The sequence below is a fragment of the Phalaenopsis equestris genome, unplaced genomic scaffold (genome assembly GCF_001263595.1).
Source record: "Phalaenopsis equestris unplaced genomic scaffold, ASM126359v1 Scaffold000104, whole genome shotgun sequence".
Classification (NCBI taxonomy): domain Eukaryota; kingdom Viridiplantae; phylum Streptophyta; class Magnoliopsida; order Asparagales; family Orchidaceae; genus Phalaenopsis; species Phalaenopsis equestris.
Genome location: NW_018164546.1, coordinates 303515 through 327393, shown reverse-complemented (window position 1 = coordinate 327393; position 23879 = coordinate 303515). Strand labels below are relative to the sequence as shown.

The 23879-nt window shown below is 35.7% G+C and overlaps 1 protein-coding gene across 7 annotated transcripts in view; it reads right to left on the bottom strand.

Moving 5' to 3' along the window:
- Positions 1-514: 514 nt before the first annotated feature.
- LOC110020590 (nudix hydrolase 9) overlaps positions 515-23879 on the bottom strand; it is a 52444-nt gene continuing 29079 nt past the window's right edge. The window contains exons 5-11 of one of the 7 annotated variants that reach the window (XR_002293542.1): positions 23398-23456; positions 19470-19618; positions 12768-12911; positions 4742-4900; positions 4521-4649; positions 1180-1324; positions 515-978 (exon numbers count right to left, since the gene is read on the bottom strand). Coding sequence is in view for 5 of the 7 variants with exons in the window: in XM_020718743.1 (XP_020574402.1) it covers positions 4551-4649; positions 4742-4900; positions 12768-12911; positions 19470-19618; positions 23398-23456 (610 nt within the window). In the remaining 2 variants the exon portion in view is untranslated. Of the gene's footprint in view, positions 979-1121; positions 1325-4275; positions 4650-4741; positions 4901-12767; positions 12912-19469; positions 19619-23397; positions 23457-23879 lie in introns of those variants that run through there. The other 6 variants (XR_002293543.1, XM_020718743.1, XM_020718742.1 and 3 more) reach the window with 6 other exon arrangements.

Below are 23879 nucleotides of genomic sequence, written 5' to 3'. Positions count from 1 at the left end.
CTTTTATTTAGTACGTTACAAATGTTTAAAAATCCATAAGACCCTATTGTAACTTTAAATTCTAAAGATAGAATAGTTTTTTTAGATTTTGGATTTTATTTTAATTATGAAATGAAACTATTAGATAATTTTCCTCTGCCTGATCATCAATTCCCGTCTTGCTAATGCCAAGTTCCCGGGTCGTGTCGTAACAAAAACTTTCATATCACATCATAAATGCCATTATTTAGAATTTTAAAAATTAAAATACACATTCATGTATAATAGGTAAGGTGGCATGTCTGTAATGGAGGTTTGGGTGTTAGATATGTAAAAACATAAGAGTTGAGTGATATGTATCTAAATCTTCCAAAAACTTAAAAACTTCAACGATAAATACAACAATAATGCAAGATTGATGAAATATATTAAAAATTTTAAAGACTTTAAACATACATTTCACATTTTCTTAAAAACCTAAAATCTCTAAAAATGAAAAGTTGAGGGACAAAGCCTAAAACTAAAATTTGTGGAGGATAGAGAGCAAGTTTCACAAAGATTTCACAAAAAACCTGAGAAACGGTGGAGATTTGGGTCAAATCAATTTAGACAGGATGTTGGCTGCGAGCTCGCATAAGCGGAGGGAGGGGAAGAGCAAATGAAGGCTTTCGTGCGGTTGTTCAATACAAAGTAGAAAACTAGCTGATTTTCGGCGGCAATTTCTACCCAAAACAAGTGCACTGAGAACTGGCTAATCTTCCGTCTGTTTTTCGGTGGCAATTTCAGCCAAATACTAGTAAATCAAGAACCTCCGGACCGTTCGTCCGTTTTCCAACAGATTAGCGTGACAACTTCAATCGAAGACAAGCATACCAAAAACAGACCGTCCGTTGATTTTTCACCCAAAAACTCAAAATACGGGAGTTCAGCCACAATTTCTGTCAAAAAAGACCGACATGCCATGTCCGCCAGTGTTTCTGCCGGTTTTGACAAACTTTCCTGTAGTTATTAATGGCTTTAAGACTTTGGGATTTGACTAATTTGATATATATGAAATATGATGATCTCTAAAATGCAAACCAGTCATATCGATAGGTAAAACTAATAAATTTCAACATGATGGTTCTTTACCAATAGCTCAACTTTATACAAATATTTTATTTGCATTACTTATATGTGGCAAATGAACAAAAACAATACCTTCATCTATAATGATCTCATTAAAGTCTTTTATGAAGAAACCACTGGGGCATATTCAATCAAGGTTGGCAATTATTGCAAATAGATATAAGTAATGCCTTTCTCTATGGTGCTCCCACTAAAGTTGTGAAACCACGATGTTACACTGCTAAGAGGAAAATGATACAATCCCAAGTTAAAAAATCAAGAAAAATTAAAAAAATTAGTAAAATATCAGCATAACTTCTAGAAAAATTAGAACGAGCTAATATTTTTCTTCAATAATCCTAATAATTAAACAAAAATACAAAGATAAAAACCTATAATTTGAGAGGTAGGCAATCTCTCCCAATTCCTACAATTTGAACAGTAGTGAATCTCTCTCAAATCCTAAACCTAAGACTCACAACTCAAATCTCAAAATAAAACTAACCCTAAGAATAATGAATCTATTTATACCCAACAAAAATAATAATAAAAGCCTAAATTGTCTTTAGGCATACAAAATACAAAATTGTCCTTAGGCTAGGCACAAACGTTACAATACTCAACCCAAAAAAATATCTTGTCCTCAATGTGGGAAAAAGTGAATATTCCTCCACCACAACTCCTTTATTTCTTCATCATTTGCCTCCTCGTCATGCACCATGAGAACTAATAATTCTTTATCCTTGCAATGGTGTCCTGGGACAAACTTCTCATCACATCAAAAACATAACCGCTTTGCTCGCTTATCCAAAATCTCTCTGTAAGGCACTTGAGTTTTGCTCCCGATCAAAACCCATTATTCTCATGCATCGTCTCTCTGGGCTTCCACTATTTGAGTTTTTGTTACTATTGTGGTTATAGCAGTTCGATACAACCCTCCATTTGTGCAACTTCTACTGGCCTTCTCCATCTGATTGTTGTCCTCACCATTTGGGCTAGTTCCATCGTCCCCCTCAGTTCCCACAGTCTCAATAGTCGGAATGTTGTATGAATGTCGGGTTTTAGGCCCTTCATAAAATTCTCTTCCAATCATACTTCAGAAATCCCCCTTAGCTGTACCAAGAATAGCTCGAATCTCTACATATATTCCATGATAGTCCCCTCCCGAGTTAAGGAAAAAAACTACTCGAGTAAGTTTTCTTCCTGAATGACTCGAAAATGTTCCAACAAACAATCCTTAAATTGCTCCCATTAACAAATCAGATATCGAGCGTCCTTCCATTGAAACTAGGCTAGGGCTTTCCTCTCCAAACACAACCCTCCCCATCTAGCCCATTCACCGTGAAGTATCACTCCGTCAGATACACCCACCCATGTGTGTCTTCCCCCTAAAAGCTCGGCCTCTTCAACTTCCTAACCCTAACTTATCCACCCCATCTTCCTCTCTCACTATTATTTCCCCCAAAGTATCGACGATAAAATTATGTCCTTCGAATAATGGGCATATCATCTCCCTGCTCCTCTCATTTCTTCTTCATACTCCTCCCTACCTCTTGCATACTTTCTCTCCATGTTTCGGCCCAATCGCCTCCATAAAAAAACTCTAATCCACCACACTTGGAGCCTTGGGAGGATGTTCTTGAAGGTGAATGTTTTTCTCCTCATATTCCTCTCTTCCAATCTCTTCCCCTTTTGATGTAGCCAATGAATCTCTGGTCAAACCTAGGTAGGGTTTGCAACGGCCGATGGGGTCTTGGATTGCATATCAATAAGCTTCCTCATAATCACCTCCAAGTTCTATAATTGGTTGTCAATGGCATTAAACCTTTCCTTTGTACCAGATTTGAGTTGCCCCACTTCTTCCTCCAATTTCTTCTCCAAATCATTTATTTTTTTTTGTTGTTGTTACTCCCAGGAAAATTTTCAATCACAAAGGTAAAAGGATTTTTTTGTATCCTGTAATCCCTTAATTGGCTCGGTTGGTTTGGGCGGTTCAATCAAGAGTCAACTCTTGTATGCTGCTCCACCTATTTCCTCAAATTGCGATTATATGGAATGGCTTAAATCAGAAGATAGATGAAAAATGGTACACAGCGATCTGGTTGGCTAGCAGCAAGCTAAGTTGCGACTGTATCGCATCAACTCGCGCAGATCGAGTCACGATTAAAGCTTGCGGGTCTCTGTTCATCGTGATCCCCAGCGCTTCCCGTCAGTGGGGTCTTGGAGCACTGTGCGTAGTGATCTGCAACAGCTCAACTCGTGACTATATCGTGCTAATGTAAGCCACGATCCAATCAACACGGGAGATGGCAGATGCAATCCCTTGTTGGATTTCCTTGGGCAATCTAATCTCTATACGCAGCAATCCTTCGCGTCATCTATGATATCACAGAGTTCGGTCACAAAGTGTGATGATCCCCCAAAATGATGGCTCTAATACCAGAAATTGGAGCAAATAAGCTCAAGATCATTTATTGGTTAAAAAAAGCCTTTCAAGGTGGGTTTCACAAATTTCACAAAACACACAATAAATCACTCCATCTTTGTCAAACACTTTATCTGACTCTTTTACCATTGGAATCTCTTCTTTCTTATAAGCATTGCATGAGTTCTATATATCCTTAGACAGAAGAAAGAATCATCACAAAAAAGCCAACTATGCACTAAGAATTAACACTTTAGTGTGGAAGCCATTTTTAATGTTGATTATGTTGGATCAATTGATGATAAAAAATTTCACACTTACGTACAACATATTTGTGATAAATAACTTTATCACATAAAAGAGTAAGAAATAAGCTATTGTGGCTGTCTTGAGCACCAAGGCAAAATTTAGTCATGAAAAACTCTGCGTATGAAATGATATGGGTTAAGAAATTCCTTGGGAAATTTTTTCTTCCAATTGCACAGCCCATTAGCTTAAATTAGGAAATTTGGCCTTCCAATTGCATAACCTATCATCTTAAATGATAAAAAAATGTCGTTATCTCATTTAAACAATCCCATGCTCCATGAAAGCACCAAACATATTATGGTTAATCATGACATCATTTAAGAAATGGTGCTATGAAAGAAGACCATTAATCAAGTTTCCAACTCAGAACAACTAATAGATATTATTTATCAAAGCTTTGGATCCACTTCAATTTTTCAAACAATGCAACAAATTGGATCTAATTAATATATATATGCTCCAACTCGAGAGAAAATAATAGCGTTAGCATATTATTGAGGGTTCTCCTATGAAATAAGATACAAATTTCCTTTTTCGTACAAATTTCTATTTTTTTCACAGACATAATAGACCACACAAAAAATGTCATCTAAAGCCGAGTGGCTTCCCATGAATTATTATAATTTATATAATGATGGAAAAGTGGTGCATTCTAATATTAATCCATTAAGCATAAATAAATAGAAAAGAGATATTCAACCTTGTTAAGAGAATGACCTGCCAATCATATTTATAAGTCGCCTTGGCTGGCTTTCATCATCTGCTCATATAATGCAAATCCACCTCGATGGCAACCAGGCATTCTCTCCGACATCTTCAGCAGCTCTTCCTAGATAAGTGATTTCAATTAGCAATGGGAAAAATTAATATAAAATCAGATGTAAATTGGTCAAGTCAATGTTTTGACTTTGTAGAACTAACCATTGAAACATCATAAAGTTGGATGGATTCATAACCATCTTGGGCTCTTGAATACAGCTGCTGAATTTCGTGCGATCCAAGACTACAATTAATAAAGAAAAATGCAGTTGGCCTAACATTCAGGTTCCTCCTTGATATTCCAATAAAGATGGGATCAGTCTGAAAAAATTATACCACTTATTAGAAATGTTAATATCATTTTCTCCCATGCAAAAATTTTCAACAACTGTTATATTTTACCAAATTATGTTTGCATTTTGTTCATAATTTGCGCATTGCCTAGAGTTTATGTTACATATTTGGCAACTATTTATGGATGACTGTAGTGGCCAGACCGGATAAGCGACAAATGATCCATGTGATTGAGCTTAGAGATTCATGTGGTAGCAATTGAAAATCAGGAATCCTGATAAAACTCAGGCGGACTCTCTTCCAGGATTTGAGCCGGAACGAGAAATCCTGATCTTAGGATTGAAATCCTGATACCAGGATCATGATTTGTGCAAGAGGGGTCAACAGTTATAAGATGGAGGTGTTTGCCAAGGGTTTGCGTATAAGAAATTCAGATATCTTGTAAATTTCATTGACATCGTCTCAGAAGTAAAGGTTACTTTCGAAGATTGGAGATTTCACCAATGCTAAGTGAGAAGAAGGCTTGTTACCAAGGTAAAATATATTGGAAGGTTATTTTGGGGCTTCTTCTTTGTGTATGGGTGTACTAAAAAATTAGGAAGCACAGTGGGTGCTCTTATTTTGTACAAAATGATACTAGCCTTTAGCTAATGGCTGGATTTCTCTGTTCTCTCTCAAAAGTGTAGGATTGGTTAAAACCAAATGCATAAATCTTAGTGTTCTCTAAGAGATTGTGTTCTCTCTCTTTTAGGATAGCTCGTGGTTGGCCGTTCTTGATCCTACTAGCATTTTCGCACTTTCTATTGACATCCAAGTCACAAAAAACTGGCATAAGGGTACATTTTTATGGTCATGAGATTCAAAATCAAGAAGTTCGAAGGTTCAAAAAATTTTGGTCATTGGAGAACCAAAATGTGTGATCTTAATGTTAAGTATAATTTTGTGAAAAAACTCATAGGGCATGCATTTGAAGATGCCGACAACGAGGATCATAAATAAAAATGTCTAAGATAGGCAAAAAAAAAAAACAATAACAATTAACCAACTCTTTTTTGATAGATGATGTCTTAATTAGAGCTTTCAAGTTAATTGCAAAAGGTCTATGAATCAAACTGGAGTCATTGTTCATAACAAAAAAAAGTAGCTCTAACAACATTATCAAAAGCAAAGGTTTATTGCACACGTAGGAAGAAAAATCAATCAGCTCAACTAATCAATAATAAAAAAAAAAGCCAACTACAAATCCAAATTATTGTTTAAGGATTTGAAGCAACCTCTTTTGACCATGTGCTTATTATAATAATGCCAAAAGTAGTGCAACACTAACCGATTGCACATAAAAAAACCCTCTTTTTACATACCAAATATTGGGAATTCATTTTGATGGTGTCTCTCGAGAACTGATCTCAATAGTTCTCTCTGCAAATGCTTTCTATAATTCACACCTTCAGCTTGATAGCCATCCAACTCCATTCAACATACCTCCCAATCTTATGAATCTTCCTCAACACAACTTCAAACAAACAATTATGGCAACTTCAAAAGTTCATAGAATCCAACAAGCAATGCACTTACATTTAATGAAAAACACCATTATTAAAAGCTTGCCCATGAACACATACATAGCAATTATTACCAACAAATGTAATGGATCCTGTCACCAGTTCGCTCACCACAACCAAAGGACCCTACAATGTCAAAAATCTATGCACATTCATTGCCTCCATTCTGGCTCCGCTCTATGAAACCTTCCCCAACAATTAATTTTCTGCCCCATGAACTTGTCACACCATATAATAAATCAAAATCTAAAAAATGGTACTTCATTATACAAAATTACAAAATACATCATAACATCCGTATCAGCCTAATCTCCAACGGTATTACATCCCTGTCAGCCTACCATTCCTACAAACCTAGCATAGAAGTCTTTAGTGCAACTATAAATACACCATTCAAGGATTACACAAAGTAGGTCATAACTTCTTTATTAATTACCAAACATTCTTCATATCACCTCTAATATAGCTCAATTGAGGATACTCCCTTGACTTTATTGATTAGAGGCTTTATTGAATATATATCTCCTAAAGTCCACCGAAATCTTTCAACAAAACCTAGTAAAAAACCTAAGTGCTACCAAAGACTCTATTCTCTTCTTCCCGTCTAATGTAACCACTTAACTCTGCATTCGACTATAGCCTCCTATAATTGTAATTTCATCCCTTTTAACTTCTCTTTTCTTGACACTCTCAAGAAATCTCTATAAGCATACAATGATGCTACTGTTATACTCTAATGTTAGCATAGTGGAATATTTGCTCTTGTTTTCTCTGAGAATGAGTATAGGTCAGTAAACCAAACTACTATAAATCTCTGCTCACTTCTCCGTGTTATGTTCTCTTTTGTATCTTCTCATTAGACTAATCACAAATTAATAGTTTCTCGTATCTTTCTATTTGAACCACTAAGCATCTTTTGCCTTCTTAGTCAGCGTGGGAAAGCAAGTTTTAACACTTCTCATCATTTTGAGTAATTGCAATTATATAGCTATTGCGCGCATTAAATATCTTTTTTTCTTTTTGAAAAAGGACAGACATGAGCTTCCTTACAACTACACACTAAAAAAGATTTGGCAGTAAAAAGTAGTCTCCCCTCATAAAATTTTTTGAAAAGCAATGAGAAAGTAGTAGTCAAATGTAAAAGCGGTCTGAAAAATAAACCAATAAAAAGGCTGCTCCAAACAAACACTAAAATTAGTTTGATTCATTTTTTGCAATTTGAAAAAACTTGATGTGATTGTTGATGATGAGGATCAAATTGGATTAATCTTGTGCTTAATATCTCTCTCATATAAACATTTTTATGCGATGTATATGGGAGGGATACCATAAGCTTAGAGCATATTAAGAATCAATTTTTGTCAAAAGATGTGACATCTATGCTTGAGGGTGTAAACGAATAAAAATGGGGTGAGGGATTATCCGTGAGAGAACAGGACAACATATTGAGAAAAGGACAACCTCTAGAGAAAAGTTTGGTGGTAAGAACAAGTCCAATATTATTGGAAGATACAAAAAAAAGTATTAAGCTAGGTTAAATATAAATGAATAAACGAAAAGTAGCAATTTAGTGAAAACCATCATAAAGACAGTACAGCATATTGAAAAACCAATATAAACTAACAATGTTATTTTTGTGATTGCAGGTTACAAAAGCAGTGTTCAATGGGTACTAAACTCGATATGTTCTCATATGTCTCATGATTGATCGTTGTTTTATGACAATGGATCAAGAAATCCGCATATGCATGTAAGAAATAATTTTGGTGGACTATAGGTCTTGATGCTCCTTATACAAAGATACATTACACTGTATCTAAGGGTCTGTTTGGGGCAGTTGCAAGTGTCTGAAGAAGCAGCTGTGAAGCTGCTTAAGAAAAAATTATTTTCAAAAAGCTACGGCGGTTGCTAAAAAAAAAAAAAAATTGAAAAAAATATGACTGCAGCTTTCTAGCAGCCACCGCAGGTAGCTAGGTCCAATAAGAAAACATATTTTTTAATTGCATCTTTTTGAGAGTGCGAGCAAAACTTAGTTTTTCCAAACAGGAAAACTGCGGTGCAGCACCGCACCGCCGCCCCAAATGCATGATAAGACTTTAACTGGGATAAGATATATACATGATCTGAGAAGGTGCAATTCTTTTGGATGTTGAGATACAAGATTTTTAATATTCTTTAATTGTATGTAAAACTAGAAGATTAAACAATCATGTTTATTGCAAGTTGCATCTTTAGGGGTTTCTTTGGTGATTTCTTCGCTACATTGGAGCATCACATTTTGGATGAGAAGAATTCCGGTCAAGTTGGGTAGTGGTCCTACAACTTTTATACTCCAAACAGTGGCTTTGGAGACTCTGGACAGCAGCCTACAATGCCCCTATAATCTAAATAGTGGCTTTAGAGCCCTGGACAGCAGCCTACAACATCCCTATACTCCAAACAGTGGCTTTGGAGCCTTGGACAGCAGCCTACAGCGCTTCTACGATACTGGGCAGCGGCTAGGAGCTTCAGTTAGTGATCCTATAGCTGCCTACGATCCAAGACAGGTGCACTTAAAGGCTCCAAAATCAGTGGAAAGTGCAACCCTGACATACTTCTCCAAATAGTATATGTATTGAGCTAAGATCGTGAAGCTGCCGACAAACTTTAAGGCTTCCCATGGGTTGTCTAACAGCGGGATCTATGAAGGCAAACTCATCAAAACAATGATCCATGGTGCTCAAAATCAACTCTTATGGCTCGTCCAAAATCAGCGTACTTGAGAGCTCTAAAACACCCTATGCAGCCCCAAAACCATGGTCAAACATGCCACCCAACAGTCCCAAAGCTACGCTCAAAACAACCGTAAAACAGTCCCAAAATCATACTTTTGAAAGCTCCAAAACTGCAACCAAATAAGCCATGAAAATCATCCAAGAATGCTAAATAAATAATGCCCCCAAATCCCTCACCAAAACTATGTAAAAGTGCAACTAGGGCAGCATATGAAATACTTAAGAGCAAGACTCTCTCCAATAAACATAGCAAGTGAAGTTTAACTTGCTCCAGGCGGGATAAAAGAAATGAATTATAGCTATGACCCTAAACCTTGGTACATGAGTTTCCAAAACACATCAACAGATTATGGCCAAATGAATATATAACAAATGTTTGAATAACAAATCTATAAGAAAACTGTCATAAGCAAATCTTTACGTCATTTGTATTTTGAAAACTCTTATCCTATTAATTACTGAAAGTTTAGCGATTAATGGTAGATGCAAAAGTTGGACAGTGGATAAAAGGCACACTACAAAAATAAGTATTATCATGCGTCATGTTCTTTGCAGACCACAAACAATTACTTAAATCAATTTATCTTCACCAACAAACTCAACCTCATAGCAGTGCAAAAGAAAGTTACCAACAATTGAGCTCCAGAGACATACAAACAGGGGCATACAAGTTTCATATCATCATTTAGTTAGCAACAACAACAACAACAACAACAAAGCCTTAATCCCACTACGTGGGGTCGGCTACATGAATCCTTTTTCTCCATTGCGTCCTATTGAGTGTCATATTTTCATTTAGTTCTAGTAAATTAAGATCACAAATCCTTAAGTAAACTGCCATAAGCAAATCTTTACGCCATTTGTATTTTGAAAACTCTTATCCTATCAATTATTGAAAGTTTAGTGATTAATGGTAGATGCAAAAGTTGGATAGTGGATAAAGACACACTACAAAAATAAATATTATCATGCAACATGTTTTTTGTAGATCACAAACAATTACTTAAATCATTTTATCTTCATCAACTAACTTAACCTCATAACAGTGCAAAAAGAAGCTACCAACAATTGACCTCCAGGGGCATACAAGTTTCACATCATCATTTAGTTAGCAATGTGGTAAAAAAAAAATTTCTATAGTCGGCTCAAAGCTTTTGAACGAGAAGAAATTCGAATAAGGAATCTTACCTGGGAAGATGATGATCTCGGGATTTGAGGAGTGAGAAGAGGGGAACCGGGAGCCTTCGGTGAAGGAGAGGAGGGAAGGCGAGGCGAGGATTCTGTCAAGAGGAACAGAGTGAGGCGAGGGCTTCAGCGTTGAGAAAAGAGGGAGTTCGGTCAAACACAAGTCTCCGTCGCAGAGAGGAGAAGCGAACAGGAGCTTCGATCGGGAGCTGCGATCGAGTCGCTGAGGAGGAGCGGGATCGAAAGGAGCAGGCGTCGAGCGGGGATCTTCGGTGCAGCAAGGAGTCAAGTGAGGGTTTCTGTCGAGCAGGGGAGACGAGCAGGAACTTCGTTCGAAAGAGCTGAGCGGAAGTGAGCGAGCAGAGAGGAGCTCGGAAGAGGCAGAGGAGGGAGACGAGCGGGACAGGGGGCGTTCGGTCGAGTGAAAGCTGAGAGCGTTAGGGCAGAGTCTTTGACGCAACAAAAGGGGTCGAGCGCTTCGTCTCTTCCTGTCGAGCGAGATCAAGCAGAGAAGTCTCGGGAGAGGAAGAAGGTGAGCGAGAGAAGGTTGGCGAGCAAAGGGAGCCAAATCGAGCAGACCTCAGAGGAAGAAGACGAGACTTCCTTTTAGAATTAGAGCGGGGTGAATTAATCAGGAGTCGTTACGTGAAGCTTGGCAGGGAAATAAATGTTTTCCATAAGCAGGGCAGGTTCAATTGGAAAGCATTATCACCTGAATATTTTTAATTAAGATAAAATTTAAATAATTTGTTTGAATTTTAAAATTTGAATTTCAAATTCAGATGAGCTGGTAGCTTGTGTTTAGCCCGAGTCCAGTCTGAATCAAACCCGAGTCGAACATGGGTTGAGCCCGAGCCCGAGCCCGCGCACTGTTAATTAAAAAAATGTGCATTGATATTCGTGTCAGTCACTCGCGTGCGAAACCATAACAATACGGGTGTCCTTCGTAGCTAAAGTCGACATCCCAGACGCATCTGTGTGATCCGTTTCGTCATCCAACGTTGTCGGGACGAGTTCGCCGACGGACGAGTCAATTTAAGTCAAAACCGTGCAGAGTGCGATGCGTGTGCAAAATGCAGCGTTATCGAGTGTTCGGGTCGCAAGAAGTTCCCTAAGGGCTGCTCCTATTAATGTAGGAACTCAGTTTTCATGTGTCGGTCCTAATCAACTCAACGAAATGCCAAGAATTCGGGACCGCCCATGCGAGACTCGAAGGAGCGACGAGGTGACTCGAATTTTCTAAATGGCGTGGGTTCGGTACTAGTCCTCTAAAAGAGTTAAACAAAGAAAACCTAAGACTGGACCCTATGCTCTAAGAAGAGAAGTAAAGACCTCACCCAAAAATGAGGTCAACAGTCCTAAGCCATTAAAAGCATTATAATCCTAAAGTGTTGGGCCTATAAAGGAGGAAACACAATAAGAATTATTATATCGACTCAATTATGTTCTATATACCCTGCATTGTATCAAATCTATATTACATTGCATGGGATCTATTTATGGAGGAAATGGATTAGATCATTGACAACACGTTGATTCCTATAATTGACCCCTAGAGTTTCATGTTGCTGCTCCTGAACCATGAATCCCAATACACCTCACGATGTGTGCACAACAGGGGAATCCTATCCTCAAAATTTAGGCCAAATGTGGGTGATTAAAAATGAGAAGTCCCAATCTCAAGATTGGCCTCCCAAAGCTAGCTTGAGAATCGTGAAAGAAGGGTCAGCATCCATTAGATGAGATGTCTGTCAAATATTTATGTCAAATAATTAAGATATCTCTTAATTCTCATTAACATACCCTCTTGGTGGCATTGGAAGATTAGTGATTCATTTGAAAGCTCCATTTTGACTGAATCGAGAGATCATTGGCGGGCTTCAATTTTTTTTGCAAGGGTGTGCTTACAAAATTGAGAAACGCAGTGTGTTCTTATTTTGTGCATCAAGAATATAGCTTCTTTAATATTGAATTGAATCTCCTCTCCTCTCCTTTTGACGTCAGTCCAGTTGAAGTTGAACCACGTAAATCTTGATGTTTACTCTGAGAATGTGTTTTCTGCTCATATTATGTGATAGAAGGTAGAGTATCATTCAAAATCCTAGCGATTGTACATTAGCTTTTTGCGCCCACATTATAACAGCTACTGTACATGTGAACATGATTTACTACCTTTCTTTCATATTCCTTTCACATTAATTATTCCGGTCCACTCTTTAAAGGTCAATATATGCAAATGATTTCCAAAATTCAAAATTCTAGCGAAATAAGTCAATATTTTGTAAAAACGAAAAAAGATGTCTTTCATATGTTTAAGCATTTAGCCATGTAAAATGTCAACCACAAAAAATGAAAGTTGAGGTGTAGATTTACCAATGATTCTGCAGGAACTCCAATTTCTTCAACCACTTCACGAATGATACCTTCAAACATCTCCTGAGAAATCTTGCCATTTAATACTTCATGATCTGTTGAAATTTTGTTGGTTTGATGGGATGAAACGCCAACTTCTGCAGGCTTCAAAATCAATAAAACCACAAATCCATATAAAAAGAGTACATGTTATTATTTAATGGACTATGTAGATGAAAGAAGATCATGAACTGAGGAACATCAAAGCCAACATAAACATAATAACAAGAAGAAACAGATAAGCCACTAGCTCTGTGTTAACAAACACATGCTTGCTAAGGATTACAAAGATATAAACCACTGATGAAATAATAAAAGATGAAATTCATAATTTTTAAAATAAATACAAACATAATTATATAATCAATTTCAGTTTTTTATTAATGCTCATGGGTAAATAAAATTTGTAGGGCCTGATGATATCTCAATTGAAGTGTGGAAATATTTAGGGGATTTGGGAGTCTCTTGGCTTACAAAACTCTTTAATATTATTTAAAAAACTAAAAAGTTGCCCGAGGAGTGTAGTAAGAGTATTTTGGATCCCATTTTTAAGAATAAAGGGGATGCACAAGAGTGTGCAAATTATAGAGGAATTAAGTTGATGTGCATACTTTAAAATTAGGTAAAGACATTAAAAAGATTTCTCATAATAAATTTGGATTTATGCCGAGTAGGTCTATTATGGAAGCTATAGATTTATTGAGAGGTTTGATGGAGAAGTGCAGAGAGAATAAGGAAGATGTACATATGATTTTGATAGATTTAGAAAAAGCTTACGATAAGATTCCAAGATATATCCTTTGAAGAGTTCTAGAGAAAAAAGGGGTTAATATGACCTATATTCAATTCATTAAAGATATGTATACTAGAACTATTGCTTGTGTTCGATCAGAAGGAGGATTGACCGAATAATTTCTTATTTCGGGTGCATAACATCAGCGATCAGCTTTAAGCCCATATGTTTTTGCTTGAGTTGTGGATGCTCTTAGTGGACATTTGCAAGAGGATGTACCTTTGTGTATGCTCTTCGCTAATTACATCCTTCTTGTGGATAAGACTAGAGAAAAAACTCAAGAAAAAGTTGAATTATGGAGGTCTACTTCGGAGTCTAAAGGTCTTCATTTAAGTAGAGCTAAGACTAAATACATGGAATACAATTTTAGTAGTAGTAACTCTAGTGACAGAATTGTAAATATGGATGATCAAATTAATAAAAGGTGTGAACGTTTTAGATATCTCAGGTCTATTGTTCAAAGTGATGGTGATATAAATGGGGATGTTATTAATAGAATTTATGTTGGTTGGTTGAAGTGGAGAAATGCATCGGTCTATTGTGTCATAGAGAAGTATCACTTAGACTGAAAGAAAAACTTTATAAGATGGTGGTGAGACCTGCAATGCTCTATGACGCAAAACGTTAGCCTTTAAAATAGAAGCATAAAACTAAGTTAAGTATTGCCAAGATGATAATGCTTAAGTTGATGAGTGGCTTTACACTTAGGGTCCGTTTGGCACAGTTGCAGCAGCGCTGCCCCAGGAAGCTGCCGCAGGAAAGCAGCTGCGGGGAAGTTGGTTATCTGTTTGGTGCCGCTGTGTGAAAATAGCTGCAGAGCAGCTGTTTCTGGAAAAATGATAATTCTGTCATTGTTTGCTAAAAATTTTTAAAAGATGACTGTAACAGTGAACTTTTTAAACTCCGAAAGCAAAATTTATTATGAAATAAATTAGTAAAACTTCAACGTGTTAATTATGTAATAAATTTTATTATTGGGTAATTAGTTATTAATAGTTATGTAATAAATTTATAGGATTGATTAATATATTTTAAAATATTTACTTGTTAGATAGGTGAGCATATGAAATAAAAGACTTGTTATAGGAATATTGTTATATTCAATGGCATGATTGTTTTAAAAATATATTTCCATTTAAGATTTAACATATTATAAATAAACTAATCAATTTAACTATTTTTTATCAAATATCGATGATAACTTAAAGAAAATCAATTAAAAGGATGTGTGGCCAATTTTTTTCCCTAAGTTGAAATACTCTATCATTCATAACATTTATAACATATCATGGCCAGACTTTGCTCAAGTGGTGTTTTCCATTCTCGATCAACATCATCTGGGGAATCAATCAAACCATCTGCCCAACGGAAGAATTTGCAATGTTCGGCGATGCTCCGTGGGCAGGTATAGAACTTCCTCCCATAGTTGTGTTGTTGGCGTGACGTCAACAGTGAGGGTTTGAGGCCACAGTAACAGAGTGTTTGTCGGGATGTCCCGAAAATCTGTGAGCCCGTCTTCTCCTGAGTGCAGCAAAATAGAAAATAATATTCCAGTTGTAACAAGATCTTTATTTGTAAATGACACATTTTATTAGTACGACAGAGATATACATTGAATGAGAATATTTACAAAGTATAAGAAATTGAGGTATCCATCAATCCAAGTATGAATTTTTATTTACAACAACTAAATAAAACAAATTAAATAAATCAATAAAGACAAAGGGTTTAATGTGATTCGGTCATGTGGACCTACATCCATGGGAAAGGAATCATGTATATTCATTATTGTAATAAAACAAAAATATACATCGCTTACATTCAACAATGTCTCATTGGCAATGCTAAGAGATGAAAAGTAGATCATTTTCATACATTTACAACATATTCCTTTCCTGGTGAAAAAAATAAAATGATGTCTTCCATATAGCTTTGTCATAACAGAAGAAAGGCGTGTTGTCTCAATTCTCTGAATTCTTTTGAGCAGCTTAACAAGAAATTTATAAATCATGTTTCATTCTTGCATCCAAACAACCTTCAAGAGCATGATCTCTTCTGGTCAGCTGAATGAGTTGAGGAAATGTCTACGTATTTTTATATGAAAGTTCAGGTGCTAGAAGATAGAAGTTCAGGTTTTACTCTTGCAATCATAGACTTCCCCAATGGTAGGAATTGCAGCAACATGTTTACAGGTTTTCATTCAAATTGCAGTAACATGTATAAAAGGAGCAGACTTCATAGACAGGAAAATTCATCCATCGTAACATAAGCAACCACAAGCCCCATAGGACTGCATTCAATATTCATTGCAATTAATATTTACAGGTTTCCAAATCAGTCCAAAATTCATTCACTTAATGTTTACAGGTTTTCAAAACATCCCCATTGGACTGAATTCAATATTAATTGCTTTTTAAAGAGAGCAGCTTTCCTAGGTAATGACAATAATGGTTGCTTAAAAATTTAAGTCATCCTAGAGTGCCTCACCAGAATCCAAACTCCTAGCAATGTCTTACTCCATATCTTTACAAAAAATCCAAATAAATTGCATGCAAACAAGCTTTAGTGGATAAGAAATGCACAAAGAAAAATAATTAATGCTTTAGAAAATCCAAGAGTATTGATAAGTGTAGCATGATATGATTGTATATGCCCTCCGGTTCCCTTCCTTCGCACGACTCGACAGCCCTAACAGCGGCTCGCTGCAACGGCTCCTCTCCTCTCGACAGAGCCACAAAACTCTTGTATACTCGCCTTTTTCTAGTGATTCGTCTTTTTTTTCTTCTAACTGACTTGCAGGGCTTCTCTTTGATGGTGATGGAGCTTCCATCTTCGATCGAACCTGGCAAAAGCTCTTTTGCCCACGTGGTGGGTAATCCTCAAGGGGAGACGGTGGTTGTCTTTCCTTCAAGTTATAAGAAGCATCGTGATAGTACAGGTGACTGTCCCTTTATTAAGAATGCAAGCAGAAAAAGTGGGAAGGTAACTCTTTTTCTCCACGTCAAAAATTTCAACGCTGACTGACAAATTCAAATTTGCTCTTATTGGAAAATTTCAGTGGGGACACCCACCTATGGAAATTATCAGAAAAAGTTTTCATGACCTCAACTAACAGGAAAATGAAAAGTGAGGCTCGTTGATGGGAGGCACGTGATGATTCAGTTAACCGTGCTTGAGGACTGCACACGGATTTTCTCCAGAAAATATCTTATCATCGTTGGTAAACCTATGAAGCTACTTAAGCGGTCTATTGATTTCAACCCAAATCATGAAACTCTCACTGTACAGTATTGTCTAATTTACCTGGTCTCAAGTTGCATTTTTTTCACCATCAGGTTCTCTACTCTATTGTGGTCATCCCTGGGGATCCTTTGAAGCTAGATCTGCCTACTTTCAACCTAACCAGACCCTCGGTGGCCAGAATACTTGTGGAAAAGGATATTACTTTACCTGATGTTACTGAAGTTTGGTTGGGCACAACCCATAATGATTATTGACAACAAATCGTCATGGAGCATAGACCCCCATATTGTACCCACTGTAAGATGTTTGGTTATGTCATTGATAAATGTCACAAGTTTCATCAAAATTTGAAATCTAAGGTTCAAGTGAATAAGGATAGGTCTATCCCCACTGCTCTGGACATTTTAGTTCCACTTGAGGAGGATACTACCAGACAGGAGGTGACTGTTGCCCCTGAGGACCACCCCCATAATACTGATGTTACTGTCACTGCGAGTGATGTGATGTTGGCATCTTCAAAACCCATAGAAAATAATATTGATGGACTATTACCTACAAATGTTAGTGTTCAGACTGATAATCAGGAAAGCCTCGTAACTCCACTTCTTCAAAAAGTATCCGGTGTAGAGGCAACTCATAATTCACATATACTATAGCCTATTGTGGGTACTACGGTTGGTATTCTTTCTGCTTCAGCTCTACCGCCCCATCAGTCATACCACTCCATCAGACTGATTCATCAGATGAGGAATGGAAGGTCTATTCCAAGAGGAAGAAGAAGAATGGAGGCTGACTCTAGCTCGGGAACATATTGGAAGATAGATTGGTTACTACTGGCAATGGCGATCATCTTACCAGCTTATTAGCTTGCTCCTTCTCTAAAACAAGAGGCAGAGGTAAGACCAAAATGGGTCTCTCTCTAGCCGCCTGATTCTATGTATTTTGGCACTGTTAGGCATTTTATTTAAGTATCTCATGTATTTTTTCTGACTTTTTTAGTTTTGAAACCATTTGTGATTTTTGTGTGGGCAGGGTGTCATGCTTAGGCCCTCCCACACATTGTATCTGTATCTTTCTTTCTATTTAATATATTAGCCTTTTTGGGCTTTCAATATATATATATATATATATATATATAAATGAAAAAAAAAGAATGAAGGATAACAGGAATGAAAGCAAAAAGGAAAATCAGGTTTGATCGGCCTGTCTCCCTGTCTCCCTGTCTCATGTGCTGGAGGGAGTCGCTCGGCTTACCTCTGCGTCCGAAGCAGGGCACTCCCACGTCATCCATGCTATAAAAAATGCCAACTGCCCTCAAAGTAAAATGTCTGCCCATTGTCCAAAGTGCAAGGTGCTACTCTAGGGAGCAATTGCATTAAAAGATAAGAAAATAAACCTATTTCTGTCATGAACAAGACATTTGAGTATAAAATAATAATCATATTCTTGACTTATGTAGGGTAAATCACTTTTTCGTCCTAATAGTTTGGCTTTGGTTCCACTTTGAACCTATAATTTGAGTGGTCCCAATCAAGCACTTATGATTAAAATCATTATAACTACATCCAAAACTAGAATAACATAATAAAAATGCCAAATTGTGTCCTAACAAAAGTAGAATGTTGACTTGTCAAGCTGGCTTTTTGGTAGGTTTTAGGTGTTGGACTTTACATACTAGGTAAGCATTCTGTAATTTCACGTGGATGGAGTTTAGCTTCTATTAATATCATATATGTTTTGGATGTGACTGCAATAATTTTAAATTTATAGGGGCTTAATTGGCACGATTGAAATTTTAGGGGCCAAAGTGGAACTAAAGCCAAATTATGGGAATTAAAAACTAGTTTTCCTAATTTTAAAGTTTGCTTCATTCCAATTTCCTGGATCTTGCTAAATATAATCACAAATAATGTACCCAAAAGATGTGTTTAAAAAACTAAAAGATCTGAAATACTAAAAACTCATAGCATTTATAGCCAAAGTTAATCTAACTTCATTGCTATCTCTTCTATCTTCGACGTCATTTATGCCCTCCATCCCTTTATTTCTTCAGACTTAACCTCTTATTCGTCAGAATTTTGAAACTTGATGCACTTGCAACTACAATTCATCTACATTTACTAATATACATCCTTATTTCTCCACCTCATTCTGTTCTTTCCACATCACCCATATGGCAACTTCTGCGGTTAAAAAATATGGGCATTTACATGTATACCACTCAATTCCTATGTATTTACTTGTCGAACAACTAAACTTGTCATTTACATTCATACCACCCAAATCATTCATATCACATAAAAATGCACTTTTCATGCATAGCAAAGGTGACAAATATTTAAAAAATGAAGCTAGGTGTTAGATATGTAAATCTTCCTAACAATAAGCACTATGTCTCTTATCAAAGCAGGATGTGGCCTCACGGCCAAGCATCTTAAGAATGAGCACTCGCCCGCCTCACAGGCATATTAAATGTGCATTGCCTCACCAATATGCCTAGACGAGTGCCTACCTCACATTTAACAGCCGTTTCTAAAATAAACATGAAGCTAAAATAAAAACAAGCGAAAGCTTTGATGCTAATAAGAAAGAAGTTATTGTTTTGTATTATAAGAAAAGATGGATACCTCTGAATGGCCTCCGGGAAAAACGAAGTATCCTGGAAACTCGCCAACATTGTGACTTCTTTGCAAGACAAGTACCCTTTTATTAATTGTTTCAACAATAGCTCCATTACCCAGGGGATTAGCCAAGTATTGACAAGTTACGGAACCATCTGCAGATAGTTGAGATGACAAAAAAGTATCTTTATGATTCATTAACTTTATAAGCATTCAAATAAAGTGAGTAATAATACATAACCTAAAGAAGCTGCAAACCCAATAAAATTCACTCGCTTAATTTATGCACCGACAAGGATCAAAAAAATAAAAAAATATAAACAAAATAAACATCACAACAAAGCATTCCTTGAAGAATGAATTCTTAATTTTTTTTAAAAAAATTGAAAATTAGAATAAGAATAGAGAAGATTAAAATGGGAGATTTTATGATAAATTTTAATTCCCTTATTCAGTAAATATACAAAAATAATAACATGTATATAAATAAAGTGGAGAAACAACTATCACGGAAAAAAAAATATTAAAATCAGCCTTTAATTCTATAAACAATAATTAACTACACAGCAGAAATGAAATATTGTTGTTTTGCCAGATTGTTGTAGATGAAAAGATTCATAGATTATTAAATTTCTGTGAATGAAACGCTCTTGTCAACAAATTGTTGAATTGATGTAGATAAAAAGTTGCTATCCACAAATTTAGAATTCTTTCAAAAATACCCTCAAGTTGGATTATATATTTTGATCACGCCCAATTTGTTGATTAATTGTCAAAAATCATTTGCGTTAGCTTTAGTGATGGTATATGTAGTTTAAGAGTTTGTTGGAGAATAATTTAATTAGATTAGTCTATTTTCAATTTTATTCTGAGATGAAATGTTGGCCTATTTCAATATGTTCAATCATTTCATGATAGACAAAATTTTCTGCAATCTTAATGATAGAATAGTTGTCACATTTTAAAAATATTTTTAAATTGAAATTTTAGTTCTAATAATAATTTTAACCAAATTACCTCCCAAATATCAAGTATCGCTATTTGATATTCAACTTCAGCCCTGCTTCTTGAGATCACATACTGTTTCTTAATTCTCCACATAAAAGTACAATAACTAGAGGTGAATACTTGGTATGACGCATCTCCAACCCAATAAACATATGTAATTTTCTTTTTTTTAATTTATAGGCCTTTTTGGGGGTCATCTTAAATTACCTTAGACTGAGATTCATAGTCTCCATTTGGCCTTTAATAGGGTGTTCACATATTGGCTTACAAACCCAATGGGGAGCTCAATATCAGGACAAATGAGGATGAGTTTCTCAACAAGTTATTTATACCTACCTTTATCAATAGGCATGCTATTAATGATAATCCTAGTTTTATTATATATATATATATATAGAGAGAGAGAGAGAGAGAGAGGGGTGGGGGGAGGTGTTCCATTGAGGCATCTATGGGCTTACATCCAAAAATTTTTTTTTTCTTGAAGAAGATCAAAAATATACTTCATCTGAGAAACCATAATACCTTAATTTGATCGTGCTAGTTCCATATCAAGAAGTATTTTGGTTGTTTATAAAAAATATAGGCATGGCTAAAAAACTTCATTGGTTTATCGTAAATTCAAGAAATATTTATAAATAGAGGTACAAAAATTAAATTAGGAATCAATAAATAATTCTAGGAAGAGTAGTAATTCTATAATTAAAAATTTAGAAGGACCGTTACATAAATCCCCTAATTGAATCCATGGGTTTCATTTGTTAGCCATCTTTACAGATTAATTCCTCTTAAATTCATGGCCCTTATCTTTGCTTTCTTGGCACCAGTTTTGCAAATAAATCCCGGATGAATCTGTAACCCTCATCTTTCCCCTTTTTTTATATCCCACCAACCTTTGTTGAATCCAGGGACTTTGTATTATGGCGTGTGTGCCATTTCCTATTGTAGCTGTCTGACACCTACTTTTATTAAAATTTACATTCTTCAACACTCCGCCTAAAACATAATAGTAGAAATCTATTATTCTCAATTATCTAGAATACTTTTAATGTAGAATTGCAAAATTATTTGGTAAATATATCAATGAGTAGACTGCCATTTGGGACACAAGAAGTGCAAATCAGCCCACCCTACAATTTTAGAAGAGCGTTTGAAATTAAAAATGGGCTTTTAGTGGATGCAAAATCTTTTGTTTGTGACTTTACCTTGAGGGATAACTTTTTAGAAGTAGAATCTTAAACGCTACCATGCACTGCCAATCATCCTCTCATAGAACAAATTTTGAAAGTGAAGATGATATATATCAAAAACTGGCAACAAAATTTGTATCAAGTGAATTTATTGATTTATAGTAAGTCACAATCCAGGTTTGACAATAGAAGCAAAAAATCAAGTGTCAAATTTTTTGAGAGAAAAATAGAGAATATTTCAACCATTTTTAACAGTAGTTATCTGCAATCTAGATATTATAATTTTTATGGCATGAGTTGTAATATGTTTGTTTCCTATCATATGATCCAACACTTTTTGAGTTTATAATCCAAGTAATAGCTATGGAAAAAATTTAGAAATTCCAATACCAGTGTGACACATTATGGATGTTGAATCTTGATAATCGGACTACTGGATTGGCTTTGTTAGATTGTAGATTTTATGATGATTAAATTATATAACTTTTCTATTTAGGGTGTTGCATTATGGATGAGGAACCATAATGATGCAATCCAAAAAGCCTGCTTCTAATTATTCATCTTGAGACTTAGTTACATTAGTTTAGTTTGCATTATTTATTGCCATAGTTATGTCATCATCCTTATTTATATTTTGATATTCGTTGGTTAATTGTCATTTGGACATGCTAGACATTATCTTATTGTTATTTGAGTTACATTTTCCAAAAAAAAAAAAAAAGAAAAAGGTAACTATAGTTACTACTAAATCGTACGCCTGAGATTATAATTGACGATGGTTGATGCTAGAAGAACGACTTTCTATTACAATTCCCTTAGTACTAATTCATTACACTCTCTCCATGAAGTTTTTTTTCTCCCTTTACCTCTAGCCACCCAAGCGTCAAGCATCCATTCATCTTTTATCCTTAATATCTTCTTGTTTGTACCTCCCTTGCGAACCATCTGCACTGAATTCATCCCTTCTCAACAAGCAAGCAATTAAAATCCACCACATTCATCAATTCCACCACCCATCGCAGCATCAACTGGTTCCAGAGCTAAAGTAACCAAATACAATTGAGTTATTGACGAAGGAATTTCCATTAAAATGTATTCTTATCAGGCATCGGCTTCTTTTTCACTTCACTTTGACTTCTTTAGTCATCCAACACCAGACACATTCCCAATTCCCTAGCTAACCAACAGAATGGTATTCATAAATTTATAGCCAAAATTGATTTCAGGCCCCAAAATAAACCCAAATAAATGCAAAACATAATCATTCAGACTCTCCATACGCCTTAACACTTTCTTCATCCCTCAACTGTTGAACTAAATTGCCTAAACCAAGATCTAGCAAAAAATGAGCTCCACCTTAAACTAAACACAAACATAAACCCAAAACAAAATCTATAACCCCTCCTTAACCCACTTAGACAAAAGGTCCTTAAGAAATTTCATCATGAATCCATTCATATCTTCTTCTCTTTATCTTCATTCTTCTTTTCTACCAATTGTTTCCTTCTCAATAATTAAAATAAGAACATTCATCATATTCATCACTTTTGATACCTCGCTGGACGTAACAGGTTGAAATCATTTGGCATGCAGAAGCACTTAATAAATGCTAAATGTTTGATTTAGTAGAATGTAAACTAAACACTAGGATGTAGAGAAAATACCTCGCTAATGTGTGGCAACATGATTAAGAATTTGTTGAATGGAAGAGTTAGCAAATTTCAACAAAGAAACATTACCTTCAGAGGAAACAAGGAAATCCTCCCAGAGAGGGCTCAAGTTTGTGCCAACAAATGTCCTGATTGATAAATAAACCTTAGAAAAGCATTTTGATGCGGAAAAATGCATTGTGCGTCATTTTTAATAATTTTGAAAATTGCATAGCTTGATAAACTCAAAAGAATGTTAACTTATAATACTCAATAAATACTGCTAAATAATATCCAATACATCTTACACTTCTACAACATTTAAGAATCAAAATTAACTAAGAATAGGTGATATAATACACCCGATACGTTTTATTTCAAAAATAATTCACATTCATATATATCAAGAAGCGGGGAAATCATATCATCAAAATATGTATGTCTATATAGAGCTACTAAATCCAAAAGTCTGAATAAGCTCCTAAAACTATGAAATGCAAAAGTTGTACCAATCACACTAGCTACTCGCTCTGGTGCTCCTTAATCATTCCTGAAATTCAGCAACGTAGAGT